General features: G+C 40.0%; 1 protein-coding gene across 1 annotated transcript in view; it reads right to left on the bottom strand.

Annotated features, from left to right (window-relative positions):
* Positions 1-14379, bottom strand: part of LOC132395455 (phosphatidylinositol 5-phosphate 4-kinase type-2 alpha) — a 230376-nt gene extending 215997 nt beyond the window's left edge. The window contains exon 1 of the mRNA XM_059972099.1: positions 13954-14379. Coding sequence (XP_059828082.1) covers positions 13954-14085 — 132 coding nt within the window. The 5' untranslated portion in view covers positions 14086-14379. The remainder of the gene's footprint in view (positions 1-13953) is intronic.
* Positions 14380-14907: the final 528 nt, after the last annotated feature.

The raw sequence follows: 14907 nt of genomic DNA, 5'->3' as shown, positions 1-14907 counted from the left end.
TGTACTTTCCTCCTGATGGCAGCAGCAAGAACAGAACATGTCCTAGGTGGTGGGGGGCCCTGATGATTGATGCTGCTTTCCTGCAATGTGTTTCAATGCTCAATGGTAGGGAGGGTTTTACCTGTGATGTACTGGGCTGCATCCACTTCCTTTTGTTGGACTTTCTATTCAAGAGCCTTGGTGTTTCCATACCAGGCTGTGATGCAGCCTGTTAATACACTCTCCACTACACATCTATAGAAGTTTGTGGCTCATGGACCTCTGGTTTCCTTCTTCTGAAGCAATAATCAGCTTCTTGGTCTTGCTGGTATTGAGTAAGGAGTTGTTGTAATGGCACCACTCAGCCAGATTTTCAAACTCCCTCCTATTTTCTGATTCATCACCACCTTTGATTTGGCCTACAACAGTGGTGTCATTAGTAAACTTAAATTGGCCTTGGAGCTGTGTTTAGTCGCAGTCATAAGTGTAAAGCAAGTCGAGCCTTATGGTGTACCTGTGCTGATGGAGATCATGGAGGAGACGTTGTTGCAAATCCGAACTGACTGAGGTCTGCATGAGAGGAAATCAAGGACCCACTTGCACAAGGAGGAATTGAGGCCTAGGTCTTGGGGCCTACTGATTAGTTTTGAAGGGATAATGGTATTAAATGAAGAGCTGTAGTTGATAAAGAGCATCCTGACGTATGTGTATTTGCTGCCTAGATGTCCCAGGTTTCCGTGAAGAGCCAATGAGATGGCATCTGCTGTGGACCTGTTGCTCCGGTAGGCAAATAGGAGTGGATCGAAGTCAGTTCTCAGACAGAACTTGATATGTTTTATCACCAACCCTTCATCACTACAGCTGTAAGAGCTACTGGGCGATAATCATTGAGACATGTCACCACGCTCTTCCTGGGGACCAGTGTGACTGAAGCCTGCTTAAAGCAGGCGGGTACCACATACTGCTGAAGCGGGAGGTTAAAGATCTCACTGAACAACTCCAGGTCTTCAGTCTTGGCCACTTACCCTGACTGGGCTGGATTCTTTCCGTGAGTCCACCCTCCCGAAAGTTGCTCACTCATCGGTCTGAAATCACAGGGTGATTGGAAGATGTGGGGGTTCACGATGGCTCCTCCATGTTTTGACAGTCAGAGCAAGCATAGAAAGCATTAAGCTCATCTGGAAGTGAAGCCCTGCTCTCGCCTATGTCATTTGAATTGACTTTAAGAGCTGATAGTGTTCAAGGCCTGTCACAACTGTCCAGCATCCTTCATTGATACAAGTTTAGTCCAGAGCTGCCACTTTTACCCGTGAGATGGCTTTCCGGAGTTTGTACCTGGGCATCTAGAAACTTTCTCAGTCACCTGATGAATGCCTCTAACCTGGCTTTCAGAAGACTGTAGATCCTAGGGCTTCTGGGGAAGACTCTAAATGATCTTGTAGGGACATAATCGTCTACAACTGTTTCAATAAAGTCATTTACAACCACGGTGTATTCATTTATATCCACAGATGGATCCTTGAACACAGTCCAGTTCAGTGACTCAAAGCAATCCCACGGTCACTCCTCTGCCTCCTGTGACCACCTCTTTGTTGTCCTAATCTCTTTGGCCTCTGCCTGTAAGCAGGTAGAAGGACAGCCAAGTGATCCAACCGAAATGTGGTCTGGGCATGGAATGGTAGACATTCTTCATTTTAGTATAACGGGGGTCTAGTGTGTTGGGAAAAGGATGAAAATTTTTGTTCTTTGAATACTCTGATCTGTTGACATTGAAAAGAATTGCTGCCAAAGGTATTAGCATTTGTAAAAAAAAACTAATGCAGTTGCTGGAAAGCTTAAATTTAAAAAAAAATGCTTGGAATACTCAGCAAGTCAGGCAGATTAATATGCCATGTTTGAGACCCTTTGTGAGAACTCACATAGGGTGCTGCCCCCCAAAAACATTCATGTTTTCTCTTTCCACATATGCTGCCTGACCCACTCAGTATTTACTCAACAGTTACTGTTTTTGTGCTAGAAATTGTGAATGTGAGGGCATAGCTTTAATTAGTTGAAGCTGGAAATCTAAGTTAGTAGGGAGCTGAACTCAGAACTTGAAACTAGAAACAAGGGATTCAGGTTCCAGTATCAAAAGTGGAGAAGCAGGACATCAACCTACTAGGTAGATATCTACAGTTCTACTTTACCAGAAATCCTAACACATGAAAGGAAACGAAGTTCAGGCTGAAGAGGGTTTCACAATTATGTAGCAATCAACTCATCTAAAGAACAACAGCAAAGTACCAAAAGGCATTTTGTAAACTGTCAATATTTGGGTTAAATCAGATTTGGCACATCAATATGAAATATATAACCAATTTTAACATGACTAACAGCTGTCACCTCAATAAAAAACAGAGGGAATATTTAATTTCTACTGGCACATGCACACACACAATAACGTCAATGTTTCCTGACAATTTCTGTTGTGGTTACAATAATGAATCAAAGGTATATCTAAAAATAAGAGCACAACAGCAATAGCTTCCAATAGTTACATAATATATCACTTGACTACAGCAGAACTCACACAAAAACTTAATTTTGTGAGGCTGAGTGGATCACTGTAATGTGTGGCCATTGGGGGGAGCAGAGGGTGTAAGAGACTGCAGAGAAAGAAGAGAATGAGAACTGGATCTCGAAATGGAGAAAGATACACATGAACTGAAATGCCCCTCTGCATTCGAGGCTGATTCAGCTTATCAGGGGCAGCAGCAGATTCGGGTCAGAGACACTGGTGCACAAGTGCTTCAAACTGTGCTCAGCACTGTGAGTAATGCTACTAAATCCCAGTGTTCAAAACACACCTGTTCCTTACTAAAATAAAAATACATGAAATCATTTCATTGTGAATACAATGCCTTATTGACCTTTTTGTGGTAATATTGCTGCAGCTGCTTGGGATGCCATGTGCTGAGGAACTGACAGTCAATCCGACCTTGACCTCCACAGAGAGAGAAGTCCAGACACAAAACTGTGGCCCAAGGCCAGTAGGGATAAAGCACAAAACTATCGGCCAGTAAGCCTCGTGTCTGTAGTAGGGAAACTTCTGGAAAAATTATTTTGGACATTTATGTTCACTTGGAAAGGCGGGGACTGATCAGGAAGAGTCAGCCTGGTTTGTGGACACAAAATCCTGCCTCACGTATCTGATTAGGTTTTGTTTTTGAGGAAGTTAAGAAAAAAATTGATGAAGCATGTAAACTTGGCATACAAGTACTTTAGGAAAGCTGTGACAAGGTCTTGCATGATAGGCCAGTCCCCGTATGATCCAATAGTCTTGGTGGTAGATCATCATTTTCTGATGATATTTATAACCAGTAACATATCACAGTCATTGGTGCTGGGATCATTGCTGTCATACGAGGGGATGTCTTTAACCTGCTGAAGACTGGAGTTGCAGACAGTCAGAGTGATTGTCGAAAAGTACAAAAGAATATGGAACAGCTTGAAAGATGGTTGGAGGGGTGGCAGATGGAATTTATTTACACCAACATGAGGTAATGCATTGTTGACCAACATTGCACTAACTGACATATACAGTAAACAGCATCAACCTTGGAGGCATCGATGTACCAAGGGATTTTGGGATGCAAGTTCATTGTTCCTTGAAAACGACAACATTGTACTTCAGGCAATGAAGAAGGAATTTAGCTTGCCAGCCTTCATAGGCAGGAGCTGTATAAAGCATTGGTTAAGCCACACTTGAAGCATACGGTTCTGGTCAGCAGAAGTTAGAAGGGGTGTGGTAATATGAGAAAGAGGATAGAGTGAGATTTGCCAGGATGTTGCCTTGGGCAGGTTCTTCCACAAAGAAGGCGAGGGAATATGGAGCAAGCCACCAAAGGACGTGGTGAGGCAGGTACAATCAAAGCATTGAAAACACATTTGGATAGGTACATGGATAAGAATAATTAGAGGGATAAGGGAACAATGCAGGAAAATGGGATTCGCATAGATAACGCATCTTGGTTGGAATGGACAGATCAGGGCAAAGCACCTGTTCCTCCATTGTGTGATTAAGTTGTCACTCAGAATCCTACCTCAGTAAAGTCCTCACAGGTTGGTTCCCTTCCCCAAGATCCTGAACTCACCCTGAACGGCCAGCCAATAATTAAGCATGTGGTGTGCTGGATTATGGAAGGTCTTGTCAAAGAAACCTTGGCAATTAAACTTTAATAAAAGTTTATAAATTTTATAAACTGCAGCCATGCTGGTTAACTGTTGAAAATGATGGATGGGATGCCACACCACATCGTTGAGCTTATAGAGTGTAGCTGATGTTGCTTTCATCCAAGCAGAGGGTATTCCTTCAGACCCTCAATATGCCTTGTACTCACCACAAAGACATTCCCAGCTGGTTGTAATTGTGCTCCATTGATTTTCTGTCCAATCACATTTGCCATTATTGATTGGTACAAAAATGTGAATCAAATAGTCTGGATTATTAGTCCCATTGCTAACATTCAATGAACACAATCCTGTATGAGATGAAAATTCATCATAGCCAGCGCTATTCTATTTAGATTACAGTGCTGTCTAACAAAAGCCTCTTTGTGATAAACTAAGAAGTAATTCTACAGAAGAGCAGTGGGTCAGGTTGGGAAGAAAAACTTACTCCCAATAACTCTAACTCTTTACCATTGGCAAATAATAGGAATTAGCACTGAGCGACAATGCCAAGTTCAATTAATTCAATTTTTTTTTAAAAAATGCTTGATCTAAACTTAGATGAAGTACAAAATTCACTTTGTGCAACAGTAAACTTGTTCCCTTTAAGTAACTTTTACGACAACACTTGGAAGTACAAAGAGCATAACACGTTATAAAAAAGGCTTTATAGGTAGAGAACACACATACCAGATATCAATACGTTTAAAACAAGGTCTGAGTAAACCAATATATGTGCTATCACATCACAAATTTAATGCAATTACTCCTTAGTCCTTTAATATATTTAAGGACTAGAAAATAAAATTTAATAAATGTTAACTATGTATGCACACAGGTGAATAGAACATTTCACACAAATGTACTGGAGTGTTCAAAAGAATACTCAACCTTGCCCAACAAAAGATGACATTGTACTAATATATAATCTTTTCAACCTCAATACTTCCAGAGAGAATGAAGATCAGTGCAGCAAGTGTAAAAAGAACACCGAATAGACCAGAGCCAAATATAGTACACATTTCCTGAACATTCCTGAATATTAATTTTGACAGCTTTTCACTGCTTCAAGTGATTTGCAAGACTGCAAAGCCCTTGCATTTAAAATAAGGATGGTCCTATCATCATATAACACGCAATACCTTAAAACACCATTAAGTATGGAATACTTCCAAAAACTAATAATCTGAAGTACTAAAAGCAAGTGTGAATTTCAGACTAAAATGGGGATAAGCATCCAGATTAGCTGCAACATAGAAAAGAGGCAGAATAGATTTCTCTACCTTGACATAATTTCAAAATATTTTCTTATTCTTCAACCATCCTGATGTAACTGCTAATTTTGTGCAAGAAAACCTGCGGCTGTGTTGTGGTATAGGCTGAATAGAAGGGGCTCAAATTCAAACCATATGAAGCTCTAATAGCAAGCAGGCAAAAATAACTTTGCACTTCTGCACACTTCTATCTGAACCTAGAATCTGACCTAAAACTTGCAAATGTACAGCATGAGGGCCAAGAATAAACAAATGCATTGGTAGAGCAGAGTTGTATCCAGAGGCAACAAAGGCAAAAGCCAAGTCAAACATACTAACCAATGCACTATTAGCCATTCACTACCAGATACGAAATAAGACTGTTCTTATTTCAAACCAATCATTGCTGAATTTTCAACCCACCCCATTTTCAACCCTACCCCTATCCCAATGCTCCAATATCAACTGATCTTGTCTTAAAAGTAATGAACAAATGAGCATCCGCAGCTCCCTGGTCTTACTCGTATCTTTGTGCAAGTAAATACAAAGGCTTCAGACTAATCTTTGTGCCGTTTCATTGATAACCCCAGGCAATATTAAAAAACTCACCTAAAATAACTTTTAAATAAAGGTGTAAGAGCACAGCATTCAACCTCTCACGCCAGCTGCAGCATTCAATAAGACCTTTTATTTCAGCACAACTTTCCTGAGCAAATCCCAAAACCCTTGACTACAATCTCGGGCCATCAATTGAATATACTTGGCAATGGCCTCCACAGTCTTTTTGGATAAATTATGAGGCCCTCCATTGTCGACCATGGATATAAACATCCTAGCTGTCTCCGTTATACACAAGCCAGGGCAGTACAACGTGAAGAGCAAACCGATGCCCATACAGCAGGCTCCCCCTCACCACACAACTGAATCTGAAAGAACAATACAGACCGATATAGTTTGGCACCAGCAGTGTCACAGGAGCTGCCAATCAGTGTTGAACTCAACATAGGGACTCCAGCTCCAGGTTTTACCCTAGGGTTTATTCCTGAAGCCTTCTCCGTAAGGCAGTGGAAATTCGAGATCAGAGTTTTCCTTCTCTGACATCAGCTGCCAACCACGGCTGACGAGTCCCATCTGGCCGAAGTGAATAGTTTTAAGGCACCAGTAACCTGCCTTTGCCTCTTCTCCTTTCAATAGAAACTGTTCTTCTGGGCTTAGTAGCTAAGCCACACATAAAGGCCAAGAGCTGGACTTGGCTATCAAAGGCTATTTGAGATGAATGCCATTGGAAGCATTTAATAAGTATTGGGAGCTTATCCCCACTACCTCCCCCAACTAAGACAACCTGAAGGAAAAATAATAAATCATCCCTCAGATTTACTATATTCTGTGAGAAGTTTTCTCCAGAAATCAGCTCTGAATGATCAACTCTTTATTTTGAGGTTATAACCCCTCAGCCTAGATATCATCACCATGGACTTCTACATCTATTAGTTAAAGTCGACTTTTTATTATATTCTAATTAGACTACCTCTCATTGTTGTAAGGTCTTGACAGTACTTGTCCAATCTGCCTAATACATTCTGATGAAAACAATTCCAACTGCTCAAGAATCATTCTGGTCCACATTCACTACAGAACATCCTTCCTTAGACCTCTACACAGCAGTCCAAGAGGGGACTCACTGGTGTCCTATATAATTTCAGTTCTTTAAAATTACATTGCCTGGACTTCTGGCTGTCCCTGATAAGTTCAATATCATTCTCAGCTCTTGGCAAGGTGAGCTCTTGGACAAGTATGACCTTGACGTGCTGAAGAATCAATGTGGATTATGATTACCAAACAACTGTTGGACCTCTTTAGGTTATGGGTTTTATTGTTCTTGGCTTTCAGTTATCTATGGAACTAACATGAAAAAACTTGCGTGCCAAGGAAATACTGCATTTCCAGTTAATTACATCCTTGATCTCCAAGTCATTCTCATCAAACAAGTCTTTGTTGATACCAAAGGCCCAAAGTCTCTCCATATTTATTTATGGTAGATTTATAACTCAGAAATATTTAATAACGGTGGATTTCAGTGCCTCCCATTTCTTACAGGATGTTTATGAGATAATGTTTGAGAAGAACTTATCTTTGCAGGGTCCTTAATATCATGAATCCTGGATTTTCTTGTGGTAATTTTTTATAATATACCGCGCAAGAATTAGTAGGAAAACAGCAAAGGTGTTCCTTAAAATCACACACACTCCATTCAATAGTACTGTTTGGCTGTTCTAGCTTACAGCAGGACAACTAAAGCACTATATTTCAAGGGGAATTCTGCCCCATGAGAACATAATAAAATAGGGAGCACAAATAGGCAACAAATCCTCAAGCTACTGCACCATTCAATAACAATCACAACCTAGATCTCAATTCCTCTTCTGTAGCAGTTGCCCATCACCTTCAATTCCCCAACCTCTAATTGAGCTTCTGTAAGATTTCAGGAAACAGAGTTCCAGAGATGCTTTGTTCTCCGCAAGAAGAAATTTCTACATACCTCAATCTTAAATGACTATCCCCCTTAACTTGTAGGAACTGGGAGAAACATCTCAGCATCTACTCTGTCATGTCCCACTTTGGATCTTGTATATTTCAATAAGATCATATTAACATAAATATATTCACAAAAATACAATGCCAAATACAGGTGAAAGATTGTCACTACCACTTTCAGAGTCAAAAGTTCTCTCTCTCCAAACCTAGAATCAAAACAAAGATGACATTAACATCTTGGCATCTCAATGGGATATCACCGGTTTTACTGCACAACAACATTATCATGAATCAGAAAATAAACATATAATGCACCATTAGTGTAAGAACTGACTACGGTTAAAAATTCATGTACTTTGTGAACAAAAAAGGACTTCAACAGTATGTCTATCACAGCCATCTGGCAAGCACCCAATGTGTATTTTTAACAGATACTTCCCTCAAGAATATCACAACATTAATTAAAAGAGCAGCTGAGTAATGCCTCTCCTCCCCACCACCTCCATCTTCCACCTGCGCATACAAACTGCACAATGTCAAAATAGTATTTACTAAATAGACTTCTATTACAGCAGCTTTTACAATTTTAAAAGTTGAAACTAATAATGACCTAGGAGCTTTACAATGAGGATTCAAAATAAAATTTTAGATTATGAAGGATGACAGCATCTCCTAATCGATATATTGTGATAAGATTTATAGTAGGATATTTTACTTCATGTTGTTATATAACATACTTGACTGCAAGACATGTTAAAAATAGGAACAAAGTCATCTTATGCATTTATTCACTCCACAGTGCTGTCCCACTGAGTATTTTCATCACCAGTTACAAAAGCACAAACCCAGACAAAAAAAGAAAATTAAAATACTGTAGATGCTGCAAACCTGAAAAGTGGATAGAAAAGGAATGCGCTTTGGACAAGCCCCAAGTAATTATTACAGCTGTTGAAGCAACAGAAAATCACCCTTACAAAGTACACAAAATCACTACCCAAAAAAATTGAGATATAGGTAAATATGCATGGCTGTTCTGCTAGGCACAACTTAAATGCCATCTATAAATTAATCAGTGGTACAACTCAGATGGTGATGAGGAGGCATAGAATAGTGAGATAAATCAGCTAATTGAGTGTTGTTGCAACAACAACCTTGCACTCAACATCAGTAAGAAGTCCACACACACACACACCTACCTCCCACCCCCCCCCCCTTTATCGAGGGGTCATCAATGGAAAAGTTGAACAGCTTCAAGATCCTGGCTGTCAACACCTCAGGGGATTTATCCTGAGCCAACATGTTGATGCAATCACAAAGAAGGCATACCAGCGGCCACACTTCATTAGGAGTTTGAGCAGATTTGGCATGTCCCTTAAGACTCTAGCAAATTTCTACATATATACTATGGGGAACATTCTGACAGGTTACATCACCGCCTGGTATGGAACTTCCAACGCACAGGATCAAAAAGTCACAGAGGATTGAACCAGCTCCATGATGGGCACTAACTTCCCCATTATGGAGGGCATTGTCAAAAGGCAGTGCTTCAAGTAGGCAGGATCATTAAGGACCCTCACTATTCAGGATATGCCCTCTTCTCGTTACCACCATCAGGAAGGAGGTACAGGAGCCTGGACACACATTCAACATTTCAGGAACAGCTTCTTCTCCTCCACATTCATATTTCTGAATGGCCCAATCCTATGAACAGTATCTCATCATTTTGCTTTATTTTTCCATTATTTACTTATTTTTATATTTCTTATTGTAATCTATAGTAATGTTTTATGTATCACTCTGTAGTGCTGCCACAAAACAACAAACTTCACAACATATATAGTGATGATCAACCTGATTCTAATAATACCCAATCACAGAATTTATGTAGAAAGTAGTAAGTAAACATACATCTTTTCCACCTGGATTTCTTGACCGATGCACAGATGACACTGCCTTATTAAGGATCTTTTTCAAGTTCAGATTCAAGTTTAATTATTATTCAACCATACACAAATACAGCCAAATGAAACAGCGTTCCTCTGGGGCCAAGGTCCAAAACGTATTACCAGCAGCGCACAGCACATATAGTTACCATAGCAGAAAAACATTCAGTCACACAAAAAAAATAAAGCCCAAGTTACCGCCTCTGGTGTCTCCTCCTGGGCAACTGCAACAAGTGACACCCTGGGATGAGAGCCTTGTCTACACAACAACCGAGGCCATGCAGCTTTCCCGCCATCAGCCTTGCTAATTAACCAGTGAACAAGAATTGCAGTATTCTACATTACCAATGTCCAACAGGGTCTTGCAATCACAAAAAAAACATCCAAGACAATCAGCGTTCACCTCTTTAGCACAACAAGTCCAGCTCCGTCACTTGCAAGCAACTCACCAATGGGGTAGACCTGCAGTACTTGATTTCCTTAATATCCAGCGGTGTCTTGTGATCATAAATAAGACTTAAACTACGAACAAGTACATCTTCGATTGGACTTGGAGTGGCCTGTGTCCTAGTGCACTGCCATTTTACTGGAAGATAACCCAAGAACACAACCCACCAATGCCTTCCTAAAGCCGGGTGGGGGTTTACTCAACTTCTCGATCATGGTATCCCATCTAAGAGGTGATGTGCGGCTTAATTATTTCTGGAAGCCCTGCCCCATATTCTCAATCTGATTAATAAAATCCCAATCAAAATCACATTTAAAACAACTGGCCTGGTATCAAATGACTGTTGCTGAAAGAGAGTTTCAAACTTCTGCCACCTTTCGTGTAATGTCTTTTCATATTTCAGCACATCTTAATGTTTAATTTCTCCAGTAAAACAGAGTATTTAGCTGATCATGTAGAATCAGTGTACAAACAGAGGCAGACTGTCTGCTGATGTTTCAGATCTAAGATCATATTTCAAAACTGAATAAAGTTCTAGAACTTGAGTCAATGACAAGCTACCCTGCTACTTCTCACTAGAGATTCTTTGATTCCTAGATTTTTTGTCTTATTTTTGCTATCTTCAAGAATAAATTTATGTTTTAGGGGGTAAAATAAATTTTGCTTTTTGAAGAAAAAGTGTTTGGATGAAAAACAGTATTTCTGAAATAGTTGTACAGTTCCTCCCCAGGTTACAGCGGGGTTCTGTCCTGCGAACTGTTTGTAACCTGTACCATTTGCAAGTTGGAAATGTGGCCACCAACCAAGTTCCTCCATGGCAGAAGATACCTGCACCAGCTGGTAAATCCATCCTGCCCTCTCAATTGGTCATTCATAGGTGTGACTATATATAAATTGGGTGGTGGACCTGTACTTGCTTTATTTCACAAATGTATTTAGGATAAATTTTCATTTAGGGTACAATTCCAGAGTATTGGATAATATATATACATTGAAAAAGCATTAATTTCCAAATTGTCTGAAACTTTGGAACCCCATTAAGTTCCCTCTACCATTGTAAAGTGTAAGGTGCAAGGTTCAGTTTGTACTTGTAAAATCTGTCTAATCAGGCTGGGACAGCTAAACATGCACAGAAGAGCTTTATTACTGAGAATTGCACTTAAAACTACCCGATTCACGTTTTCCATCACAAAAGATCTTTAAACTCAAATACAGATCGTTTCTCTTCCAAGAAATATTCCTTACTGTTATCAGCAGTTCCTGTAAAATATCCAGAAGTTGTAACTATAATTTATTAAAATGTGTTATAAAAGTACTCCCTTTTATAATGTGCCATTTGCCAACCCTGGTAATTAAAACCAGGAGGTCTTCAATCAACAAAATACATCTTGCACCAATTAAACTGTTAAATTGGTCTCAATTTCCAAGGTCTTTTTGTGAAATATTATCAGAAAGCTTCATACAGCAAGGGTAGGGCAGTTGAGCATCTTTGTCTTGCAAATACCGCATGGAAAGCCCATACTCTCTTTAGTTCAAAGAGCAATAGCTAGGAAATCAACTGCCCGGGGATGTAAAGACAGAACTGATCTGAGATTTGAGTGACCTTAGTTCTGAAGTTCAAGTTGATAGTTCTCCTATTAGTTAAGATGATTAGGTCCTTTCCAATGGGAAGTTTATTGGAAGTGAGTGCAACAACTCTGCTGAAAGACTGAAAAAAAATGTTTGGGCAATGACAGTTCATAGTAGCCCAACTCTGATCACTCAAGCAAATGGCCAACATTTATGTTTCCCATTATAGAACAAATCAGTCACATGTCCCTCTTATTAGATTGCACATACATACACCATCTGGGACAAAACTTCAAGATATAACACTCAAAATCTATGGTGAACCAGCACAAAGAATGTAACACAAATGAAGCAAAAGTAGCTGTCATCCTGCTCTTCCTCCCAGGGAGACCACAGTCAGTATGGATTGGTGATTACATCTCCTGATTCTGATCCATTTAGTCCCCTGTGCCTGCTCTGCCATTTAACAATATGACGGTCCTTCATACTTTGATAGCAACATATCCAATGTTCATTTAATACCATAATTAGGCAAACAAAATCTTATTAAACTGGACATGGCAACTGCACTGTGTGTGACCACAAGAAACTGCAGAGAATTGTGAACACAGCTCAGCCTTCCCTCCATGGGCTCAGTTTACATTTCTCAGCCTCAGTAAAGCAGCCAACATAATCAAAGACCACATCAACTCCAGTCATTCCCTCTTCTTCCACGCCCCCCCCCCCAGGCAAAAGATATCAAAGTCTGAAAGCACATATCACCAGACTCAATGACAGTTTCTATCCCACTGTCAAAGGACTATTAAACAATCCCCTAGTACCATGAGTTGTACTCTGTTCCTCACGATCTACCTTGTCATGGTCTTGTATCTACTGCCTACTTACACTGCATTTTCTCTGTAATTGTAACACTTTATTCTGCATCATATTGTTTTACCTTGTACTATAAAGTTTTATATTGTAGCTCTGTACATGTGACAATAATAAACCAATTTCCCAACTTTTTCTCCCTATCTTCTGCTGAATGGTTTAACCAACAGTTCTTTTTATTAACTGAAGTATGGTGTAAAATACAGAATAGCATGTAGAAACAAAGTCTGACACGATCCTGACTGAACCAATTTTTTAAAAATTAAAAGTCTCATAACAAAAGCAATATGAAATAAGGTAGAAAGATGATTTTACACATTCACAGGTTTTAACTTAAATGATCAGTGAAAAAAACGCCTTCATATTGACACTTCTTAACATACAATGTTGACATGCAAAATTCACAACCCAAGCACAAACAATGATCAGACGGAGCACTACAATGCTGAGACGGCAATTTTCAGGTTTGAAAAATGTATCAGACATGTGTTTTGAGGTCTACGGTGTATTGGCCAACCCACACACCAGGAATGAATGAGGCTGTCATTTTCCCAAACTCCCACACATTTTAAAACCTGCAATTCCCGGCCAAGCCCCTTTCGCTCTGGGCTTTCCTTATAGGAATCACAATGAGCTTCCAAATGGTCAAATAAAACGTCAATCACAATTACGTCACCATCAGACACAAAGTTGACACTGAGGGGGTTCCAGGCCGTCGCCTTTGGTCTTAAAAGCCGCTAAGAGTCGCATGAATACGGTTCCAGGCCCCTGGCCAAATATCGCAGAAAATACACCGAAGACAGGAACAATAACCAATAGACGAACTTTAGTTTTATTTATCAAAGGAAGCATTTAGAAGAACCGGCTGTCATTTCACAAATTCATTTAAAGCGGAATGCAGAGCATCGATATTTATCATGAACTGTCATATCTACTAACGCTGTAACATTGCTCATTCATATGCACAATTCATTTAAAACACTTTTTTTTCCAAATCTAGTCTACAGCTTTACTCCAGCACACGAAGAAATATATGTAAGCTAGAAAAAATAGTAACCCGTCCAAATAAAATTCGACTGATGTGATTTCCTGCACAAGTTCTCCGCAGCAGTCAATGCATTTCGTGACGTTTTAAAAACAGACTTACCGAATGATTGACTCCCCACATAAGGACGCTGAGCAATGGATCGCTGGCTCGGAACAGCTTCACTTTCTGAGCCACAAAATGTTTCTTCTTGGTTTTCGTTTTACTGGCGAATGGCGTACTGTTCGCTGCCATCTTTCTCCCCGACTCGCGTTTTCTTCTCTAGTTCAATTTACTGCGTTTTATTCTCCAAATCTCTTCAGTAATTACAATGGAAATGTTTATGGTAAAAACTTATTGCACCGTCTTCTTCCTCCGGTCATTGAAGAGAGTTGAAACGGTTATAATCAGAATTTGCTTCTGGGCGGTAGTAACAGACCGGTTACTACATTCTCCAATGCCCTGCCGCTTCCGGACCTTGCTGAGTGTGTGTGAACTGTAAGAAGGCGACACTATATCCACAACCCGAACAAACGCATTGCACAACGCAACTCAGCTTGAAAGAGGAGGAACCAGGTGGGGGAAGCAATAATAGATGATCGACAGGAGTAGGAGCCATACAAATCGGGGCTCTTGCTTCGCAACGTTCGAAACTGGACGGCGTCTGCAGACACGCGACCAATTGCAGACTTGCACGAGATGATTTGATCCCGCGTGCATACAGAATATAAAGGCCATCAGGTTCGGTTGTGGCGGGTCGTGTTTATGAGTAGGCGTTATGTGGTATTTTAGAAACATCCGAAAAATGTCTGAAACTTTTGCACCTTGTTATTTGCATCAAGTAAATTACATTGCAAAAAAAAAAGAGCCACAGGAAGAAATGCAAGTCGTTGCCTGTAAATATGAGTGTGAAAATAAATTCGGTTGCTTAATTGAATACGACATTCTAAAGTTTAAAAGAAAGAATAGCTCTCGGAGTAAAATGTAATATTGTACAGAATCTATGTTCACTGCATGTTCGAGTGCTTTATGTGACATAACTCCAGGTTACAGGCATGCAGTACTACCCTTCTCCAC

Source organism: Hypanus sabinus, chromosome 6, assembly GCF_030144855.1.
Source record: "Hypanus sabinus isolate sHypSab1 chromosome 6, sHypSab1.hap1, whole genome shotgun sequence".
NCBI lineage: Eukaryota > Metazoa > Chordata > Chondrichthyes > Myliobatiformes > Dasyatidae > Hypanus > Hypanus sabinus.
Note: the sequence above shows the minus strand (reverse complement) of the source record. Positions and strands in the feature narration are given on the sequence as shown.